This window comes from Leopardus geoffroyi, chromosome D1 (assembly GCF_018350155.1).
Source record: "Leopardus geoffroyi isolate Oge1 chromosome D1, O.geoffroyi_Oge1_pat1.0, whole genome shotgun sequence".
NCBI lineage: Eukaryota > Metazoa > Chordata > Mammalia > Carnivora > Felidae > Leopardus > Leopardus geoffroyi.
In genome coordinates, this window is record NC_059329.1 from 104,812,994 (window position 1) to 104,836,969 (window position 23,976).

Consider the following 23,976-nt stretch of genomic DNA (forward strand, 5'->3'; position numbering starts at 1 on the left):
AATTAAACATGAAAAGCAAAATTGCAAAAGGCACTTTATGTTCCTTTCATCATACTTGTATTGTTTAAACCAGAAAGGCCTTGAGTAGGATGAGCTTTAGGCCTTTCGGAAGAGGGTGGAAAAAACACAAATTTTAGAGACAGACAAGTGGAGTCTGGCTCCTTTCCCTACCCATTAGTATGTTACTTTGGGCAACGTAATCTTTCTGTACCTCAGTTTCAGCACTATAGAACTGTTAAAAGACTAAACGTTAACAGATACCAAAACAAAACACTATCTACAGAATCTAGAACAGAATAGATATTCCGTAAGTCTTAGTTCCTTTGTATCTCATGAGCATAGGTACTGGGATTTGTTTTCACGTACACCATCTATTTTTGTGTGTGTGTTTGTCACCTGTTTATACACAAACTGAAAAGAAAGTAGGTCTTCTGGACAAGTGGATCCCAGGAGCTGGATGTGCTCTAGAATTCTAAGACTCTATGACTCAATGACTGATTCTGTGGAGGGAGGAGTGAGTAGGGCAACTGCTAAGGCTCATTGCTAAGGACTCCATGGGAGGCTAATGGAAGACCATGACTCTAGCTGTGCTTTTCAATCACTTACTCTTCTAATAGAGCTCTGCCATTGAATCATGGAGTCTTCATCTGAGGACCAAAGATCATCCCACATCATGATACAACCAAATGAAACAGTACTGACTGCCCTTCCCTATGAGCCTCAGAGCTCTCTGCTGGATTTCCTGAAGGGAGAGCCAAAAGTCTTGGGGGTAAGTGCTCTCCTGTCCACGGGTTTTCCTCGGAAGGGAGAAAAGAAGCTATTTTTCCAGGTGTGTCTGAATAGACACAGGAAGGGACTCGATTCCTTTTCAGGAAGGGACTTGATTCCCCTTCTTTTCCCTCACGTTTTGCCTACAATGTTTCCTTCTTCATTAATCATAAAACCCCCTAAGTTATTTGCTTGTACAAATAAGCAGATCTTCAGCAGAAGAGCCAATATGTAGCCAATAATACCATTTTTCCGAGATTTTGATGAACAAGAGAAATAAAAATTCTGTTTAGAAATGCACACAGAGTGCCTTAGAAATGTCTTATTTATGAACATGTCTTAGAAATGTTTCTTGGTGGGGGGGCTCATTTAACCCTGCAATTAATAACTTCCCTAACCCTGAGGAAATCCTAGGGCTGTTTCATGTGGAGTTAATACTGTTCTTTGAATCCTGGCAGAGAGAAAGGCAGGAAACTGGTATAATTTCCCCAAATATTTTATTGAGGAGGAGACCTCAGGGCGTGGTGGCATGTCCCTTGGAGCTAAAAGCCATGTGAGGAGAGGTTAAACTTCCCCTTTGTGCTGTTCCAGGCATTGGGGGTTCTTTGAAAACTCTCTCCAAAGCTTCACCGTGAGCCACAATGTAGACATACAGACAAAACATTTTTCAGTCATGCATGTACCGAGGGGAGGGCTATGTATACAGCCTCTATCTTTAGTACAAGAGTAAAAGTACCACTTTGGGTGGTGCCATAGAGGTGTGGGCTGGGGGAAAAACCCAGAATGCTGGAGGAGAAGCTGTATCCTGAGAAGAGCCATCAGCCCTGTCAGACCACCAATGGTGCAGATTGCTCACAGGCCCGTGAGCCCACTGGGTTACTCTCACCTCTGGACAGGCCCTTGCCGGAAGAGCAGACGAGACATAAACCTCACCCCAGCCCCTCCACTCTAGATCAGCAAACTTCACAGATTTTAGAGAACGGGGCTGAGCCGTAGTTCCAAAAGCACAGACTGGATATGGAAACATGTACTCCTATCTGTCCGGCGCAAGGTAAACTGGTAATACAGGGGGTATAATAAGCAGTGAAGGGTGAAAGTGAAAGACGTGAACCTGTAGGACCCAAGTAAGTGAGAAGAAGAAAGAGACACCGGACTTTCTGAAGCTCTGAGGGCAGTGGGCAAACGGAAGAGGAAGGCATTCGTGTCGAGGGAGGTGTGACATAAGCATAGTGGGATGTCCCAGGGGCCCGGGAGAGTCCCAAGAGGCTGGGGTACCAGTGACCTCATGTACCCATTTCTCTCCTCCCAGGCTCTCCAGATCCTGCTCGCTCTGATCATTGCGGGTGTTGGAACCATATTTGCATTCAATTACTTCCATTTCTCCCAGAGATTTCCCCTCGTTTTCCTCACGGGATATCCATTCTGGGGAGCATTTATTGTGAGTACTACCAGTTAGGAGCTTTCGCGAAATTACTATCAAGACTGGTTTGAACTGCGTCAAGTCAGGTCCCAGGGTGAAGAATCCCATGAATATGGTCCCCAAGGAGACCAGATAGTCCCTTCTGTGGCAAGAGAAGCAACTCCATTTGGTCATTGCATCTACCATCATCACAGTAATAACTGCTCTTAGGCCTACAGTGTTTAAAAGTTTCCAGAGCCCTGTGTGTAGAGTAAGTCATCTGCTCCTTACTACCAACCTGGGAGATCAGATGGGTAAATATCCTACTTTCTCTTTTGCAAATACGGAAATGGAGGTGGAGAGTAGACAATCTTTATTTGAGTATAGCCAGCAAAAAATGTTCCATTAGTTTCAGGTGTACAATATAGTGATTTGACAAGTTTATACATGATGCTGTGCTCACCCAAGCGTAGCTAGCATTTGTCAACATACAATGCTATTACAGTGTCACTGACTGAATGCCTTATGCTGTGCCTTTTATTCCTGTGATTTATTCATTCCCCAACTGGAAGCCTGTATGTCCCTCTTCTCTTAACCCATTTCTCCATTCCCCCTACTCCTCCCCTCTGGCACCTGTCAGTATGTTCTCTGTATTTATGGGTCTGGATCTGTTTTTTGTTTTGCTTTTTTTTTTTTTTTTCAGATTCCACATATAGGTGAAATCATATGGTATCTGTCTTTTTCAGTGTGACTTATTTCACTAAGCATAATATCTTCTAGTTCCATCCCCACTGTCTCAAATAGCACAATCTCAACTTTTTTTATAGTTGTGTAATATTCCATTGTATATATACTGCGTCTTCCTTTTCTTTTTGTCTATTGATGGACACTTAGGTTACTTTCATATCTTGGCTATTGCAAATAATGCTGCCATAAACACAGGGGTGCATTTATCTTTTTGAATTAGTGTTTTTGTTTTCTTTCAGTAAATAACCAGTTGTGGAATTGCTGGATCATATGGTGTTTCTCTTTTTAATTTTTTGAAGAAACTCCATACTATTTTTCACAGTAGCTATACTAATTTACATCCCCACCAACAGTGTACAAGCATTCCTTTTTCTCCACATCCTTGTCAACACTTGTTATTTCTTGTCTTCTTTTATTTTAGTCATTTTAACAGGTGTAAGGTTATATCGCATTGTGGTTTTGATTTCCCTGGTGATTAGTAACGTTGAGTATCTTTTCGTGTGTCTATTGACCATGTATATGTCTTCTTTGGGAAATGTCTATTCAAGTCCTTTGCCCATTTTTAAATCATATTGTTTGCTTTATTTGGTGTTGAGTTGTAAAAGTTCTTTATATATTTCAGTTATTAACACCTCATTGGATATATCATTTACAAATGCCTTCTCCTATCCAGAAGGTTGTCCTTAAATTTTTGTTGATGGTTTCCTTCACTGTGCAAAAGCTTTTATTTTGATGCAGTCCCACTAATTTATTTTTGCTTTTGTTTCCCTTGCCTTAGGACACATGTCCAGAAAAATGTTTCTATGGCTGATGTGAAAGAAATTACTGCCTATGCTCTCTTCTAGGATTTTTATGGTTTCAGGTCTCACATTTAGATATTTAATATATTTTAAGTTTATTTTTGTGTATGGTGTTAGAGAAAGTAGTCCAGTTTCATTCATTCTTTTTTTTTTTACATATAGCTGTCCAGTTTTCCCAGTATCATTCATTGAAGAGACTGTCTTTTTCCCACTGTATATTCTTATCTCCTTTGTCACAGATTAATTGACCATATAATTATGGATTTATTTCTGGGGTCTCCATTCTGTTCTATTGAGCTATGTGTCCACTTTTGTGCCAGTGCCATACTGTTTTGATTACTATAACTTTGTAGTGTATCTTCAAATCTGAAATTGTGATCCCTCCAGCTTTGTTTTTCTTTCTTAAGATGCTTTGGTTATTCAGGGTCTTTTGTGATTCCACACAAATTTAGTGCTTTAGTATTATTTGTTCTGGTTCTGTGAAAAATGCCGTTGGTATTTTGATAGGGATTGCATTGAATCTGTAGATGGCTTCGGGCACTGTTATTAGTGTATAAAAACACTGCTGATTTGGGGGTATTAATTTTGTACCCTGAAACTTTACTGAATTCATGTATTACTTCTGGTTGTTTTTGTTTTGTTTTTTTGTTTTTTGTTTTTGGTGGAGTTGGTGGAGTCTTTAGTATTTTCTACATGTAGTATCAGGTAATCTGCAAATAGTGAACATTTAACTTCTTTACCAATACGGATGCCTCTTATTGCTTTTTCTTACCTGATTGCTCTGACTAGGACCTCCAATATTATGTTGAATAAAAGTGGAGACAGTAGACATCCTTGTCTTGTTCCTGATTGTAGCAGAAAAGCTCTCAGTTTTTCACCACTGAGTACGATGTTAGCTATGGGTTTTTCTTACATGGCCTTGATTATGTTGAGGTATGTTCCTCTAAACCCACTTTGTTGAGTGTTTTTATCATGAATGGGTATTGAATTTTTTCAAATGCTTTTTCTGCATCTATTGAGATAATCATATAATTTTTATCCTTCATTTTGTTGATGTGGTGTATCATGTTGATTGATTTGCAAATATTGAACGATCCTTGCATCCCTGTAATAAATCTCACTTGATCATAGTGAATGATCCTTTCACTGTATTATTGAATGTGGCTTACTAATATTTTGTTGAGGATTTTTTAAATAATTTTTTAGAGTTTATTTATTTATTTATTTTGAGAGAGAGAGAGAGAGAGAGAATTGAGGAGGGGCAGAGAGAGACAGAGGGAAAGAGAGAGAATCCCAAGCAGGCTCCACACTGTCAGTGCAGAGCCCAACATGGGACTTGAACTCACAAACCATAAGAACATGACTTGAGCTGAAGACAAGAGTTAGATGCTCAACTGACTGAGCCACCCAGGCACCTTTTTTATTGAGGATTTTTGAATCTATATTCCTCAGGGATATTGGCCTGTAGTCTTCCTTTTTTTTTTGGTGTCTTTGTCTGGCTTTGGTATCAAGGTAATTCTGTCCTCATCAAATGTATTTGGAAGCTTTCTTTCCTCTTCTATTCTTTGGAATAGTTTGAGAAAAAGAAATACTAACTCTTCTTTAAATGTTTGGTAGAATTCACCTGTAAATCCATCTGGTCCTGGACTTTCACTTTTATTATTATTATTATTATTATTATTATTATTACTGACTCAATTTCATTACTGTTAATCAGCCTGTTCAGATTTTCCATTTCTTCCTGATTCTGTTTTGGAAGATTGTGTGCTTTTAGAAATTTACCCATTTCTTCTAGGTTGTCCAATTTCTTGGTGTATAGTTTTTCATGGTATTCTCTTATAATCCTTTGTATTTCTGTGGTGTTAGTTGTTACTTCTCCTCTCTCATTTCTGATTTTATTTATTTGTATCCTTCCCCTTTTTTTCTTGAAGAGTCTGGCTAAAGGTTTAGCAATGTTGTTTATCTTTTCCAAGAACCAGCTCTTGGTTTCACTGATTTTTCCTATTGTGTTTTTTAGTCTCTATGTCATTTATTTCTGCTCTGATCTTTATTATTTACGTCTTCTACTCACCTTGGACTTTGTTCTTTTCTTTTTCTAGTTCCTTTAGGTGTAAAGTTAGATTATTTATTTGAGTTTTTCCTTGCTTCTTGACGTAGGCCTGTATCACCATATATTTCCCTCTCAGAACTGCTTTCACTGCATCCCAAAGATTTTGGACCGCTGTAGTTTCATTTTTATTTGTCTCCGTGGATTTTTAAAAGCTTATTCTTTGACTGTTTCATTGACCCATTAGTTGTTTAGTACCATGTTGTTTAATCTCAAGAACAGATAATAATTTAAACATATCTAGCTAGCACTCATAGAATCATATACTCTCATAGCTTAAGGAGAATTTTATTTATTTATTTATTTATTTATTTTTCTTCTCCCTAATTATTTATTTATTTATTATTTTTTTTTTATTATATGAAATTTATTGTCAAATTGGTTTCCATGCAACACCCAGTGCTCATCCCAAAAAGGTGCCCTCCTCAATACCCATCACCCACCCTCTCCTCCCTCCCACCCCCCATCAACCCTCAGTTTGTTCTCAGTTTTTAACAGTCTCTTATGCTTTGGCTCTCTCCAACTCTAACCTCTTTTTTCTTTTTTTTTTCTTTTTTCCTCCCCCTCCCCCATGGGTTCCTGTTAAGTTTCTCAGGATCCACATAAGAGTGAAACCATATGGTATCTGTCTTTCTCTGTACGGCTTATTTCACTTAGCATCACACTCTGCTTAAGGAGAATTTTAAAGATGACTATTGTTGTTTAGTCCCCTTATTATTCCCAGAGACAATTTTATGAGTGTCACTCATCTAGTTATTTATAGAGCCATAATTATAATTCTTAGTGTACTGCTAGTTCCATTCAATCCCAACAGCTCTGGTTCCTAATCTTGTGCCACAATATTTAAGGGTACACTCAACACAGCTTTCCTCACTAGAACGTACCCTCCCAAGATGGCAAAAGTATTATCTATTTTAGTTTCTGTTACATTCTCAGAAGCTAGAACCATGCTGCATAGTAGACATAACTCAATGAACAAAGGAATTAAATAATAATTCATTAAATAATTAAATGAGACTATTGTCTTTATTAAAAACCTGCTCTTTTGACAAACATAAATATTCCATGCTTTTTCTATAATCTCCAGGTCAAACACAACTAGTAGTATTTTCATTTTCCAAATAGAAATACTGTAATATGAACTATAATCTTCAAACTACACATGCCACACTGTAGAGAAACAAAAAGACCAACTCCCCACCTCCTTATTTCACAACAGAATTTCCCCAGTGTGACTCAGTGTGACCTGTACCGATGGATTCTAGTGAGGTTCTGGCATGCTGCTCTTTAAAACTCCACTCTTCACTGAGAAGATATTTACTGAGCACATAGTCTATCTTTGGCAGTGTTGTAGGTGCTGAGAGGCAAACAAGGCCCTCTTAGGGAGGTGGTGAATTGCTCCTCTTAGAAACAGATGGGGTTTGTCATATGATAGGGAAGCTGGAAGTGGAAAAGTAAAAATGACTCCACAGATACGCTATTTCACTTGCACTAAGTACTCTAAGAGACAAGTTCCAGATGCCCTGTGAAGCTTTAATGGGGCATTCACCTGGCATAGAGGTCAGGGAAGTGCTTTGCACATAGGTGTCCACTGGGTGAAGTGCAAGGAAAGCCTCCCCTGGCAAAGGCAAAGCATGAGTGAGAGGCTTGATATGGGAAAGAACAGCAGAAAGAAGACCAATGGGTCTATGGCACTGGCACAAAATGAGGCCAAAACTGTAGGATGGAACCAGGTTGTGCCAGCCCTTGTGGTCATATTAAGAATGTGGCCACTCTAATATGAGAGCAAGGGGAACCCACTGATAATCTTTAAACACGAGAGTGACATTTGAAGACTTGTTATCTTTAAAACATCATTGGGTTTTCTGAGCTGTAAACGAATTCAAGGATGGTAACAGCAAACCTGGGACAATCAGTTGAAAGGAGGCTGCAAGAATCCAGGGGATTCCCTGACCTAGATGGGCCACAGTGGAGACAGAAGAGATGGGAAGCTTTGAGAGCGCTTTGGAGGTAGAATTGATCCAGTGGTGATCTGTTGTGGGCAGTGAAGTGGAGGGAGGAATCAAAGGTAACTTTCTGATCTCCGTGTGTCACCTTGAGGTCCCGAACACTGAGACCCAGATGTCCTCAAGGTCCAACACCAATTCCGACAGAAGTTCTCATTCCCAGAATATTCAAATGAATATGGGGCTCCACTTTGGGTGACAGAGTTCTCCGCTTTCCTTGGGTTGTACAAGACTCTATGTTCCAGATACAAGAAGTGGCTGAGATAACTATACTAGATTCCAGCCCTGATATCAGCCGTTAGAGGGTTCTGCCCTGAACGTCTTCCTCCATCTGCTGAGAGCAGACACAGCTCACCATTCCCTCTTCCAGGCCCAGAGTCCAGGATTACCTTTCTGTGTAGAGCCCAGCTAGGCCAAACATCTGGGTGGTATTTTGTGGACCTTAAAGAAGGGCCTGCCTCTCCCAACTGACCCTGGCAAAGGGGTGTTGTTCAGTGCTGGGCATATCCAACACAGTATTTCTTCTTACATCAGTGCCTGCCCTCCTTCCTCCCTGATGCTCAGGGGGAAAGACCACATAGTTGGGGAGATTCACAGACATAGAGATTACAATATAGTCTCTGAAGGAATTTATACTGTAAGAGAGTCAAACACACTACCTGCTAACTTTTATCTCTTTTCTTCTTAATAGTTTGTTATTACGGGATACATCACAGGAATCAATGAGAAGAAAAAATGTATGGTAAGTTACTTTCATGACTTCTATGTAGTTTAAAACCTTCTGCTTGCTTTGCATCATCTTTCTATATAAAGCCTTTAAAACAAAGGATCTCCCAAGAAAATCTTTAGACATCAAATTTGCAGTTCAGGTCATCCCTACCTGCCAACGTCACCATTAGCTCTCACCCCCACCAACAGAAGTTTTTCTTGGGGACCTGCCCAGGGTCTGAAAGAAAGAGTCTGACATTGATAGCAGATCATTCTGGGATAGAATCAAGGCGATCACTCATTGCTGTGTCAACTTGAAGAGAAAAGTACCTTCTTCAAAAGGTTATTCTGAGAATTTACTAGATATTACACAGAAAAGACACTTAAAAGTCTGTACTACCTTCCAATGACTCGTGTTTTTTTTTAAGGCTATGGATATGTGAGCCTTCTCTTAAAGCCATTCTAACACTGTTTTTTATGGTCCTCTGCCACTTCCCTCTAAGAATAGCTACAGACTATAGGAAAGTTCTGGGGGAACTATGGGAAAGCCCCCATCTTTCTCCACCCATAGAAATAAGTACAGACACTACAGATAATGACCCAATGCTGTTCTTTTCTCTGTATTGGTTCCCTTAAGAGCTGAGGAATAAACTAAGGATAGGCAGACCTAACCCTGACTCACTGAGAGCTACGTAGACAGAGGCAGGCAGGATGCCTTGAATATATATATTCAAGTTATAAAGGAACATATATATATGGAGTGAGTAGGAATATATATATATATGTATGTATGTATATGGAGTGAGTAAAGGGAATTTGGTAGGGCAATCTGGACTTTTAATACCTTCCATGTTGGGACACTGAAATCAAGAAAGGAAATCATTAAACCCCAGTCCAAATTTGTAGCACTCTGTAAATATGTTAGTGATTTGGTTGGTTATTGTTTGAATCCTCTGGGGGAATGAATATAAGCCACAGGAAGGCAGGACCTCATCTACTGTGTTTATTTTTGTGTCCCAGGGGCCTAATTCAGTGCTGGACACATAGTTGGGGTACAGTAAACATTTATTAAAATAAATAAATAAATGGATACTGCCCTAAAATTAGGTGACATTATTCTCATTTCTCGAGGTAGAAATTGAGCTTCCCAGAGATTAGTTACCTTGTGCAAGGTCCTAGTTCACTAGGACTCAAAATTAGGTCTGATTATAAGGCCAAGATATCTTCTAACACACCATTTTGCTTGTAGATTATGAAAGATGGTGCATTAGGATAAAATGAATGTCTTCTTTAGCATTAACCATACAGCACTCCCTCTCTACCCATTCCCTTTCGTGGCTTCCTGGCTCATTCTAAAACGTAGTTTGTCTTCTGACTTTGATGAATCAGAATTTGAGTTGTCTTGCCTTTTAAGTATACTGACCTGATGGAACAGTTCATCCTTGAGGCGTATCTGGAAAGACAAATGCACTAAGAATTTCTTACAAGGAATTTTTTTTAATTTTTTTTTTAAGCACATGTTTTTTTTAATTATTTTTTTATTTTGTTATTTGAGAGAGAGAGAGTGCAAGCAGGGGAGGGGGCGGAGTGGGGGGGGGGAGAGACAGAGAGAGAGAGACAGAGAGAGATAATCTTTAAGCAGGTTCCATGCTCAGCACAGAGCCCAGTGAGGGGCTCAATGCCATGACCTTGGAATCATGGACCTGAGCAGAAATCAAGAGTGGATGTTAAGCCAACTGAGCCACCCAGGCGCCTCTTACAAGAATTTTTTTATTTGGTTTGGTTTTTATTTAATATTATTTTAAAACCTATTTTCTAGGGACAAGGTGTCACAGCCATGAATGTCATCAGTTCCTTGGTTGCGGTGGCTGGGATTACTCTAACCATTATCAGCTACAGGTACCAGCACAAGTACTGCCAGATGCCTTCCCTCGAAGGAATATGTGTTATAGGTAGAAACCTGTTCAATGTAAGTGGTCCTACTCCATTCTCCTACACTCTGTATGATCTTATCTGAGCTATGTTCACGATGCATCAAGTCATTAATTTTGATTCTAATAATGGAAGTCGAGTCAGCATTTGAACAGACTCTTGAGAAGACACTGTGATTCAGGATCTGAACCCTGCTTGTGTGACTTACACACTTGTGACCTTGGCCTAATATTGTAACTTGCCTAAGCCCCAGTTTTCTTTGTGTGGAAAATGAAGATAATAAGAATATCTCCCTCATTGGGCTGTTCTGAGGGTTACTTAAATTAGAACACTGCCTGGCACAGTGTAAACAGTCAAATAGGTTTTGGCTATTACTATTAGTACGGACGTAGATTAGATTAAATTTTACCTTTCTAGAATTAAAGAGGAACAAAATGATCTAAAGAGTTTACTCAACTAATACTAAAAACAAAATACAGTGGGAGAAGGTGTTTAAGCCACTTAATATGTATTCTAATAATTTTAGAACATAAACTATTTTACATAAATGTAGCAATGTTACTCACTACAGCAGATGAGATGTATCTTTGCCAGGAAATGCAACTGTAGGTGTAATTTTCAATATTTATCTAGTAAGTATTCAGTGACATTATTTTTTTTTTTTCAACGTTTATTTATTTTTGGGACAGAGAGAGACAGAGCATGAACGGGGGAGGGGCAGAGAGAGAGGGAGACACAGAATCGGAAACAGGCTCCAGGCTCCGAGCCATCAGCCCATAGCCTGACGCGGGGCTCGAACTCACGGACCGCGAGATCGTGACCTGGCTGAAGTCGGACGCTTAACCGACTGCGCCACCCAGGCGCCCCTCAGTGACATTATTTTTATGCATGTCAGTGATTCCCAGAGGCCTCTCCCTTTACTTCCCCAAGTACATACTAGGCTTTCATTCTATTTCCGTCAGCCACATCTTGAAGGCTTTGGTCCCAGGATGTTAGTGAGACTTGACCTTTTGGATTGAAATGAAATAGAATCATGGGAAATTGTATCCCCAAATGAAGAGGAAAGAGAAAAGAACTACCAGTCACTGCATATGAGATCTTTTTAATCCTCATAATCACCTGTAAAAGCGAACCTAAGAACAATCCCATATTGTCAACTCCTAAGGTCTGAGGTCAACTCCAGAATTAGACTCAAAAAAACTTACTAAGGAAAGCCAGAACACTACGTAAGGAACACAATCCTGTCCTAATTGGGCCAAGAATACAATATATTATAATCCCTTACTCTTTTTTCTAGTGGACAGGAGACCACTACTGTTCATTATGTTAGTATGAATCAGGGAGAAACCGTGTACCAAAAGGGTTAAATCTCCAGATTTATAAAACTCTGCTGTCTACTTTCAGCTTTGCACAGTTAGGGATTTTGCAGGATTAGTGCCTACATGCAGAATCATGAACAATCCGTTCCAAGACCTCATGTGTATACAACTCCACAATTCCTTAGTGTAATTCAAACATCACAAATAAGCTTTAAAACACACACACACACACACACACACACACACACACGCCAGAACAGTGGGCTCTAGACATCTCCTGAATGGATATCTTCTGTCTCAAAGACAAATCTACTTGTCTACACTGTGGCCGGAGTCATCATTTAAAAATGCAGATCTGAGCACATTACTAAAGGGCTTCTTGTGAAATACAGAATTAAGACCCACATCTTAAAAGGCTTACAAGACCCTGTAACACCTACCTTGCCTACCTTTCCAACATTATTCCGCGTCATTACCCTTCCCACTCCACACTTCTGGCACTTCCCCAAATTCCTTAATGTGTTAAATACCTATTGTCCCAGGACCATAAGACGAGCTTTCCCCTGCTTCCAATGTTCCCCAGCCCAGTGCCTACCCTCTTCCACCTACACAATTAAAATTCCCCCTCATTCTTTAACCTCGGTTTAAATTTCACTTCATTAAGGAGGTCCATCCTGATCCCGCTTCTACCCTTCCCAGGGCTGACCTGTTCAGATCTCCCACTATAGTAGTGCATGGCTCCCAATACTTTTTCATGGCAGGTAATGCAACGTAGTTAAAAATAACTGTCTAATTACTTGTCACTCTTTGCTCCCCTTATTTGATGCAAATCCCACAATGACCAGGAGCAGGTCTATCTTGTTCAACAGCAAATTTACAGTAGGCACTTCATATATTTCAGTTTTACCAACAAATGGGGGGAAATCCAGGCTTCTGAATGGGTTATAGGGAAACCAAGAATTACAGACACAGTCACGCGACCAAGTTAAGTTTGGCCCGACTGCACCCAGCTCTTTCAGTCTTCACAGTCTAAGCTTTTGGACACCATGCTATTTCACATGCTGCTTCTTCGTCTAACTATTCCCTTGAAGCACAGTGTGCAAAACAGCAGTCTGTGAGCTGCATCCAGCCTGCAGATAGGCTCTATTTGCTTCCCACAAGTGAAGGAAAAGCTGGAGATTTTCACATTAAAAATCTGTATATCCAGCTTCCTTAGGAAAGAATAAAGACCTCATGGGGTCCTTGTTCCCACACGGTAACTATTGCTCAGAACTGGGAAATGGACACATCCTAGGAATATCTTTATTCTCTACTGTCTCCCCTTCCATTTCACTTATTTGGGATGGTTGCCTGGCCCCTACAGGCATTAGGGTTTGTTATCTCTGCTTGTCAAAAAGACATAAGATGAAAATTGTTCAGTCACTGATGGCTGTGGGGGCATCTAAAATATGGGTTTTCCCGGGGCGCCTGGGTGTCGCAGTCGGTTAAGCGTCCGACTTCAGCCAGGTCACGATCTCGCGGTCTGGGAGTTCGAGCCCCGCGTCAGGCTCGGGGCTGATGGCTCGGAGCCTGGAGCCTGTTTCCGATTCTGTGTCTCCCTCTCTCTCTGCCCCTCCCCCGTTCATGCTCTGTCTCTCTCTGTCCCAAAAATAAATAAACGTTGAAAAAAAAAATTTAATAAAATATGGGTTTTCCCTTCCTTACTTGGTCATACAATGTAAATAGTCCTTGGCTTTTACCTTTAAAATGATACAGCTTTCATTCCAAATGCCATATGTTTATCCTCACTATTTGCAGGGAATTTTGTCAGTCTTACTGGTCATCAGCATAGTAGAGCTCGGCATCTCTGTGACTATCTCCTCCTTCAGAAGCAAGTGCTGGACAACCTCCGATGAGGTGCGTTGGATATTACTGCAAGAATGGGTTCCTGTGGGGACACTGCAAGGTGACCCCCAGCCTATTAGTGGGCAGAGCAGTATTCTCAGATGTTGAACTACAACTTCTGAGGTGAGGCAGGTCAAGGAGAGACAAGCTTAACTAACAGCGATGGCTGGCTCACTCCACCCTTTGAGGCAGCCATCCTGCCCCCTTTGCTGTCCAGTCATCTCTGTTCAGACATAGCTCCTTCTCTCCCTGCCAGAGTATATGAAGAGAAACAGACTTAATGGGAACCTATATTACTGTGACACGGAGAGCTTCTCCCTGGGCCACAAGGCTGTGTGAGTCAATCCCCTCACCAGAGGAGAGGCAGAGAAGAAAAATATTTAAGAGCCATTCTCCTGTTATTTATAATTGTTACAGCTTACACTTACTAATACTCTGTCAGTCACTGTTATAATCACTTAGCACCAACTTAATGCTAACAAAACCATCAAGACTCCCTTCCTTTACATATGAAAAACTAAAACACAAAGAGTAACCTCTCCAGGTTCACAGAACATCAGGATTCTGACTCAAATAATGTGGTTCCAGGGATGCCTGGGTGGCTCAGTCGGTTGAGCCTCCGACTTCAGCTCGGGTCATGATCTCACGGTTTGTGGGTTCAAGACTTGCATTGGGCTCTGTGCTGATGGCTCAGAGCCTGAAGCCTGCTTCAGATTCTGTGTCTCCCTCTCCTTGCCCCTCCCCCTGCTCGTGCCACCTTTCTCTCTCTGTCGGTCTCTCTCTCTCTCTCAAAAGTAAGTGATCATTAAAAAAAATTTTTTTTAAATAATGTGGTTCCTGAGCCTGCTCTCTAAATCCCAAAAAACAATTCCAGGACCCGTGTTAAGTGGGGTTTTTTCCCCCACTCTTCTTTTACATCAACTTTGTAGAAGTATAATTTACTAACAATAAAATGCACCCATTTTAAATGTATGTAATTCAAGGGGTTTTGACAAATTGTACACCCCTGTTTAGCGACCATTATAATCAAGATATAGTGAATTCCTATCACCCCGAAGGAGTCTCTGGAACCTCTTTGCAATCAGTATCTCCATCACCTCGATTAGTTTTTATTTTTTCAAACTTCACATATGTGGATCATAAATAAGTACATTTTGTGTCTAGGCTTCTTTCACTAAGCAGCATATTCATGAGATTCATCCATGCTGTCTCATGTATCAATACTTTGTTCCTTTTATGTGAGGGCACACCACAATTTGCTTATCTGTGTACTTCCCGATGGGCATGTGGTTGCAATGAACATTTGAGTTCACATCTTTGGGTAGACATATGGTGTCATTTCTCTTTTGCATTTCTCAAATCCATGACCTGGTTGCTAGATGGGATGGAAAATGGATGCTTAACTTTGTAAGAAAATACCAAATGGTTCTCCAAAATGGCTGTATCACTTTGCATTCTTATAAGTAATATGAGAGGTATGGCTGCTCTCTATAACCAGCAACACTTGGAATTGCCAGTTGTATTAATAATGTTGTTATTCTAGTGTGTATGTAGTAGAATTTCATTGTAGTTTTAATTTGCATTTCCCTGATGGCAAATGATGATGAGATTCTATGTGTTTATTGTCCTCTTTTTTTTTTTTTTTTTTGAGATGTGTCTCTTTAAATTGTTAGCCAACTTTTATTGCATTGCCTTATTGAATTACAAGAGCTTGAATGATTCTTAACACAAGTCCTCTTTTGAGATATATGTATTGCTACTATTCTTCCCAGCCTTGGCTTGCCTTTTCATTTTCTTAATAGTTTCTTTCACATAACAACTTGTGATTTATTTTCTTTTATGGTTAGTCCTTTTTGTGTCCCAACAAAGCTTTGCCTACAAGACTGTAAGGATTTTTTTCTCTATTTTCTTGTGGAAATTTTATAGCTTTAGCTTTTGTGTTTAGATCTTTAACAGATGTCAAGTTAACTTTTACACATTATATAGCTCTGAGGTGAGAAGTTCACGCACCCCTGCCATGGAGATATATAGCTATGCCAATGTTATTTGTCAAAAATGCAATGTCTTCCCCCATCACCTTGGCACCTTGGTTGAAAATCAATTGACCTCATATAAATATTTATATTTATATGAGGTCTCATATGACCTCATATTTATATGAGGTCTTTTTGGATGCTCTATTGTGTCCCACTGATCTGCATGTCGATCCTTTCACATATTCCATGCTGTCTTCATTTCTGTAGCTTTCATGTAGTAATCCTTTTTTAGTGGCAAAATATACATAATATACTATTTATCATTTTAGCCACTTACAAGTATACAATTCAATGGCATTAAATTCATTCATAATGATGTGTAACCATCAGCACTATTTATGTCCAAAACTCTTTCATCATCCCCATACAAACTGCGCCATAAAACATAACTCCCCCTTTCCTCCTCCTTCCAGCCCCTCATACCTTCTAGTTTATGTCTCTACATCTACTTTCCATTATCTACTGATGATTCACATTTCGTGAGACCACAAAATGTACGATCATAACCTGAGCTGAAATCAAGAGTCGGATGCTTAACCAACTGAGCCAGCCAGGCGCCCCCATGAAAGGGTTATTTTTTAGTGGCATGGCAATGTGAAAAGTACAAAGAGAATACAAAGATGTTATGTAATATGCACTCTGATCCCAAGAAGAGGAAAGAGTTATTTATCAAACAACTTCTCTGTGCAAACCACCGTGCCCCAAACATTATTTTATAGAGTCTTCAGTAATAGCCACCCTGGAGTAAGGTGTAACTGAAGTGGTTATTATAAAGCATATATCAGAGATGGGGGGGGGGAGGGGAGAGGAGAAGAGGAGAGGAGAGGAGAGAGAAAAGTGCAGGACCTAGAATTCAACTGCAGTGTATGACTCCTAGCCTCACCAGTTAATAGTTCTGTGACACTGGTCAGGTTACTTAACATCTCTGAATCTCAGCTCTCTCAGTTATAAAACAAGGAAAATAACCTCATATAAATGTCATAATAATTACTTGAGATGACTCTGGAACTCTGTCCAGCACCTGGCAATCACTGTTACCGTTAGAGAGGAGTATATTTAAAATCATACACTTAAAATCTTGAATAAAGTTAAAGAAATTCCAATTCATGCCTCCAAATCTTTCTTTTAACAAATGAAAAAAAATTACAATTCAAATGAAACAAAAGTTTTAGGGTAAGTGAGAATGCATAAATCTCCCCTAAAGTACTATTTATCCTCACATAAATATCCCTCCAATGGTGATAAAATATAGATGTGAAAACAAATTAGAAGGTGGGGAATGACAATGATCATACAAGAGAATGTGGCAGGCATTTTATTTTAGGCCTGCCCTCAATCAGAGAGGTAACCATCATTAGGTCATTTAACCACTCAGAGTTCCAATCACTTCATCAAACAGAACAAGTAGTCTATTCTGACTCTATGGATGACCTTAGAAAGGACACAGGATGGCAAAACTCAGCAGACTGAGGATGTAATGACAGCCCCTTTCAAAAAAAAAAAAAAAAAAAGTAAAGACTGGGAAGCATTGGCTACAGGTTGTATCAGATGCTGTCACTTAGTTTAAAAAAACTTCAATAGATCTCATTTACCTGTAAAGGAAGGTCCAAATTTCCTGGCCTAGTGTCTTGGTACCTTCAGGCTGCTGTAACAAAAATATCATGGACTGGGTGGCTCGAACAAGAAAAAGTTCTCAGAGTTCTGGTGGCTGGAAGTCCAAGATCAAGATGCCAGTAGATTCAGGCCTGGTGGGTGCCAGATGGTTCACAGATGCCATCTTCTCACTGTGTGCTCACCTGGTGGGAAAGACAAAGGCGCTCTCTGGGTTTCTTTTATAAAAGCACTAATCCCCATTCATATAGGCTTCACACTCATGATTTAATTGCCTCCCAAAGGCCCCAACTCCAAACACCTTCGTGCTGTGGATTAAGTTTCCACTTATAAATCTGGAGGGGGCACACTCAATCTATAGTATTCCATCCCTGCCTGTCCCCCAAATTCATGCCCTTTCACATGAAAAATATATTATTTCCACCCCAACAGCACCAGAAGTCTTTATCTTGTTTCAGCATGAACTTTAAAGGCTAAGTCCAAAGTCTCATCTAAGTATCATCTACATCAGATAGGAGTGAGACTCAATGTAAGATCCATCCTGATGCAAATTCCTCTCTAGCTGTGAGCCTATGCAACCAAGTGTGTTATGACACCAACCTTCCAAAATACGGTGTTGTGACAGGCATAGGATAGGCATTCCCATTCCAGAAGGGATAAATAAGGGGGGAAAAGGTCAGGTTCCAAGTAAGTCCAAAACCTAACAGGACAAACAGACCTTAAGGTTCAAGAGTAACCCCCTTTGGCTGGATGCTCTGGCTTCCAACCACACGTGGCTCAGCAGGAAGGCCCCACAGGAACTCTCTGCCTGAGCTCTGCCTCTGCAGCAGCTCTCTGCCTGGGCCCTTTGACTCTTCCAGGCTGGAGTCCCATGCCTGTGGCTCTGCTGGGGTGGGGCCCCAAGCCCGTGCTCTGTCACATGGCAGATTCTGAAACCTCAGTGGGGGTGGTCACACTCCCACGGCTCAGCTGGTTGCAGCCCATGCGGTGGTGCCCTCCTCTGAGACACTGGGAGGGGGCATTCTGGCTTGGCTTGAACCAGAGAGATGGTCCTAGCCTTTGAAATCATTCTTCTTCCAGGGCTCTTACACTGTCAGCCCCTGGTAGGAGTGGCAGCCCCTGAAGCGCTCAGAATCACCTTTGGTGTCATTCTTCCATTGCTTGGAGAATAGGTTCTGGCTATTGTTGAGATGGCTGATCTATACTGATTTCCTTATCAAACAAGTCACGGCCATACTCTTAGTGTTCTCATTTTTTTTGCAGAATGGATAGACTTGGTCCTGCTTTCTTTTTGCTTAACAATTCCATTTTTAAGTAATGTCTCTCTTCTCATATTTTACCATTAGCTAGCTATCTGAAGGATTCAAGCTTCACTTTCAACACCTCTTAGGAATAGCTTAGCTAGGGGTGCCTGGATGGCTCAGTTGGTTAAGCATCTGACTCTTGGTTTTGGCTCAGGTCATGATCTCATAGTTCATGGGTTCGAGCCCCATATCAGGCTCACAGAGCCTGCCTGTGATTCTCTCTGCCCCTCCCCCACTTGTGTTCTCTGTGTCTTTCTCAAAAAAGAAAGAAAAACTTAAAAAAAATAGCTTCAGCTAAATTTCATTATTACATAAAATATTTACCATTCATTATTAATAATATTCATTATTTACTACATGAAATTCCATCATTTCCTTCACTATTGCAAGTTCTACCTCCCACAAAACATTAGGACACAAACAATTCAGCCATGTTCTTTGCAACTTTATAGCCAAGATCACCTTTCTTCTGGCTTCCAACAACATATTTCTCATTTCTGTCTGACACCTCATCAGGATGACCTTTATTGTCCATATTTCCACGAACATCTCGTTCAGGATTACTCAGGTATTCTCTAAGAAGACTAAGGCTTTATCTACAGCTCTTCTTTTTTTCTTCCTGGGCTCTCACCAGAATTGCCCTTAATGGTTCATTCATAGCAATATAAGTTTTTTCTAGTATGTAGAACTCAAACCTCCTCTAGCCTCCAAACATTACCCATTTCCAAATATACTTCCACACTTTTAGACATTTGTTACAGCAGCACTCCCATTTCCTGGCATCAATTTCTATCTTAGTCCATCTGGGCTGCTATACCAAAGACAGAGTGGCTTAAACAACAACAATTTATTATTCATAGTTTTGAAAGCTGGGAAGACCAAGTTCAAGGTACTGGTAGATTCAGAGTCTGGTGAGAACCTGTTTCCTGGTTCATAGCTGGTAGTCTCACTGTGTCCTTACATGGAGGGAAGGGCACGGGAGATCTTTGGGGTTCCCTTTTATAAAAGCACTAATTCCATTTACGAGGGCCCCACCCCCGAACTAATACCTCTCCCAAACATTCTACCTTTAAATACCATCACCCTGGAGATTAGGTTTCAACGTAGAAGTTTGAAGGGACACAGACATTCAACTTATAGCAGCTAGCATACCACCCAACAGTATCTGTTTATCATCTGCCTTCACACTATGCTGCATCATAGCCTTGTTTTTCTACCCACTGCCTCTTCTACCTGCATTTTGACTTCTATCTTACTTCATCTTACCTTTTTGCCCGAGGAATTCCTGTCCACCCATCAAGACATTGATCAAACATTCCTCAATGAAGCAATTTCCTGGCCCTCAGAATTAGGTCATGACTTCTACATTCCCATAAAGCACTTAGCACCTATTTCTATAATAGCATTTGCTAAACTGTATTACTGTCTATTTATATCTTGGTATACCTATAATTGCGAGCACCTTATAGACAACACCCACATCCAATTAGTTTTGATCTCCAGTATCTAGTTCACCTAGCAGGTGAACAGTAAATCATTATAAAACTGAATATATGAATGCTGAGAAGATTATTTTAAATTTCTTAGAAGCTTTATAATATTAAGTATGGGAAGAATATTTCAGACAATCTTAACCAAATTCCCCTTTTCAATATTTGAGGTAATAGTGATAAATAGTGATAAAACCAGTGAGTCGATGGTAAAGACACTGTTAGTACTGGTATTTGTTTTCTAACTCCTTGTGTAGATGTTGTGTCCTCCCTACTGTCTTAAGGCAGAGGCGAAAAATAATTTGGGAATACAAGAAGAAAAGAACATCCAAGGTGATTATTCCATTAATGTTTTCTATACCCCTTGGTTTTATAGATTGTATTTTTCTTGCCTTCGGATGTTACTCAAGAGAGTGAACTCTCTGTCCCTGAAGAAAATACTGCAGTACAATTTGAGCTTCAAGAACAGTCCTCCACTGCTGATTCAACAACAAACATACAACCTGTTTTCATTGGAGGCTATACTTTCTTCAAGTTAAGAGTCACAAGAAATCCTTTAGCCTTCAGACATTCAAGGAGGAGAAGCAGTAAAACTTACTACACATCTTCTGTGTCTATGCTAGATGAACAACAGAAAAGTATTTCTCCACCTTCACAAGTTTATGAGGAAAGACCTAAGCTGAAACCTTTGCTTCCCACATTGCTGGAAAGGTCCACAGAAAAGATCCCATATGCCAAACAACTGAAAGATGAAGACCTAAAATCTGCTATTGCACATCACCCAGAAAATCAAACCCAACTTCTGCAGTCCCGCGCTTTGCCACTCCAAGTTTTCCCATCCAGTTACATAAAAAACCTCCAAATGTTACCACCCCAGGCTCTGCCAGTCCTGGCATCTCAAGCCCCAACATACCAGGACACACAGTCTCAAGGCCTGACATCAGAAGACATGCCATACCAAGACATATCATCCCAAGAATCACAATACCAGAGCATGCCATCCCAAGATACACAAGCCCTAGACATGCCATATCAATATGCACCATCCCAAGACACACCATCCCAGAACACATTAGCCCAAGACATGCCATCTAAAAATATATTATCCCAAGACATGATATCCCAAAAGCCGCCATCTGAAGGCATACTTTACCAAGATCTGCATTCCCAACTACAAGCTCTGCCAGCACAATCCATGCTACTTGCAGCCCCAGCATTTCATGCAGCCCAGTCCTCTAATATACAACGCCTAGATCAGCAAGCCCTAGATCTTCAACATCGAAACCAGCAACTTGCACGTGTATCATACCAAGACATGCAATCAGAAGTCATGTTACTGACCCAAGAATGGAAATCTCAGGAGGAATTCCAGAGCAGGAAATCCACAAAGTGGCAATCCCTAGACTGGCAAAATGAAAACCTGCAATCCCGAAAGTCACATGATTTATACAGGCAAAACAAAGGCTGGCAAACTCCAAAACAGAAATCCCAGGACTTGCAAATGCAAGGCCAGCAATCCCCAAGAAAGAAATCCCTAGACCAGCACATCAAGGACTGGCTATCCCCAAAGAGGCACTCCATAGATAAGCAAACCCAAGTTAAGCAAACCAAACAGAAGTCCTCAGATCAGCGAACTAAAGACCAGCTGCTGGTCTTAGAGGAACAATCCCTACGGCAGCGATCCCCAAGTGGACAACGTAAATATCAAGAGGACAAAGAGGAAAAATCCCCAAAGGAACAGCCCAAAGATAGACAAGATAAAGCTCAACAGACTGATATGGAGAAATCCCCCAAGAAGCAAACCCAACAGGAGCACACTAAAGATCTGCAAGTCCGAGAGGAGAAATCCCCAAAGGAACAACCCAAAGACAGAAAAGATAAAGCTCAACAGATTGATATGGAGACATCCCCCAAGAAACAACCCCAGCATGAGGAGGTTGAAAACCTGCAGGCCCAAGAGGAGAAATCCCTGAAGCAGCTACATCAAAACTGGCAATCCCAAATCCAGGAATACCAAGCTTGGCAATCTTCAAGCCAACAATTCCAAGACCGGAGAATTCAAGGCTGGAGAAACAAAGAGTGGAAAGCACAAGAATTGGCACTTGAAATGCCACATTCCCTGAGGTGGGAATCCCAAGCCTGGCAAACCCAAGATCTACTAGAGAAAGAGTCCCTAAAGCAGAAAGCTCTATACCAAGAAGCCCAAAATGTGCACGTCATAACTCGACGTCAGCAATTACAAAGCATTCCATTCAACGACAGTCAGTATCAAGATGTGGAACAAGACCTTAAATCCACAGATATCCAAAAAGAAGGTATGCAAACAGAAACCATGCAAATAAGAGACAACAAACCAGAAAGCATGAAATACCAAAACCTACACAACCAGCAGTCAGAAGACAAAAATCCAGATTGTTGTTTCTCCTGCCAAAGCTCAGTACAAGACACAAATTTGGCCTATCTGTCTGATATAAATTCAGAACAAGATGTGCGAAAAAACATTTCAATTTGCTCAGCTTCATACCAAGATGATATGACTTTAACTTCTACCTCATGTTCCCCAAAAGACCAACAGCAATCTGAGGACTCTGACTAACATGGAAAATCTACCCAAATGCCACAATGCTCCCAAGCATGCAACCAAAATAAGGAAAAACAATATAGTCTCCTCCAACCTATGTTCTCAAGTATGGTTGCTACCTATTCACTCACCAGAAAACAAAGGGCCTGCAAAACACTCAAAGGATTTGCCCTTAACTAAAATAAAATGACAACAAACATTAACACCATAGTAGAATTTTCTGGGTTTGAAGGAGTAACTCACATTTAAACTTTGTTGTCAGTGTTAGTCTTTCAACTTATGATCGCCAACTCATTTTACAGCTTAATACATTTTTACTGAAGTATAGTTGACATACAATACTGGCTGCAGGTGTACATCATAGTGATCTGACAATTCTATACATTATGAAATGCTCACCACAGCCAAGTGTGGTCACCACCTATCACCATGCAAAGTTATTACAATATTATTGACTATACTCCCTCTGCTGTACTTTTCACCCCCACCTCTTATTTATTTCAAAACCAGAAGTTTGTACCTCTTAATCCCCTTCACCATTTTTCTCACACCACCCACCTCAACCACCGGTTTCTTCTCTATGAGTCTATTTCTGTTTTACACCTTAATACTTAATGGACCTGCTTTTCTATGGCGCTAATATTCCTCGCCTCTCACTCTGTGTATTACAGGGGCTCAGTAAGTCAACCAGAAAGAAGTCTGTGTATGCTCTCAAAAGGTGCAAGAACCAAATGAGTCTGTGGGAAATAAAAACCAATCCCACCACTCCCCTGGTTTGCCGATTCCAACCACCCACTTTACTCCCTGCTCTGCAAATCTACGTGGAGGATATATACTCTAAGTTTGCCCAGTTATTAACGAGGTATAATGTGGCAATGAGTACAGAAGTAGTGGACAGGGAGAGAACAAAATGTACTTAGAGACAGGGAAGTAGGAGGCAGGGGAGGGCAGGGATGCAGATGTCAAAACAGAAAGTAGGACAGACTGTGATACACTGAGCAAACTTCTACTCCCCTCCATATGCTTACACTCACTTCTAACTCACTACACTCACACATCTAATTTCATCCTCAATGGTCAAAGAAAATTGACCTTTGATGGTCAAATTTTCTGGTGAAAAGCCATCAGTTACCCTGTATCCTCCAAGCTTAATAACATTTTTTTTCAATCCTCTTTCTCCTCAACTTCTCTGATACATTTGGACCTGGTAACCCTCCTTTCTCTTCATCTCGCTTGTTGGCTTCTGCATTTTTCTTCCCATTTCAAAAAGTCTAAGATAAGTAT

At 40.6% G+C, this 23,976-nt stretch overlaps 2 protein-coding genes across 4 annotated transcripts in view; one reads left to right on the top strand and one right to left on the bottom strand.

Annotated features, from left to right (window-relative positions):
* Window positions 1-23,976, bottom strand: part of LOC123601759 (membrane-spanning 4-domains subfamily A member 4A-like) — a 172,149-nt gene that overhangs the window by 86,403 nt on the left and 61,770 nt on the right. For all 3 annotated transcript variants that reach the window (XM_045485376.1, XM_045485375.1, XM_045485377.1), the window contains exon 2: window positions 17,299-17,502. In XM_045485376.1, the coding sequence (XP_045341332.1) occupies window positions 17,299-17,369 (71 nt within the window). In that variant the 5' untranslated portion in view covers window positions 17,370-17,502. The remainder of the gene's footprint in view (window positions 1-17,298; window positions 17,503-23,976) is intronic.
* On the top strand, window positions 498-22,895 carry LOC123601757 (membrane-spanning 4-domains subfamily A member 14-like). Its single transcript, XM_045485372.1, has 6 exons — window positions 498-769; window positions 2,078-2,206; window positions 8,519-8,569; window positions 10,355-10,504; window positions 13,584-13,682; window positions 20,488-22,895. Exons 1-6 carry the CDS (start codon window positions 635-637, stop codon window positions 22,705-22,707), a joined length of 2,784 nt encoding a protein of 927 aa, XP_045341328.1. The 5' UTR covers window positions 498-634; the 3' UTR covers window positions 22,708-22,895.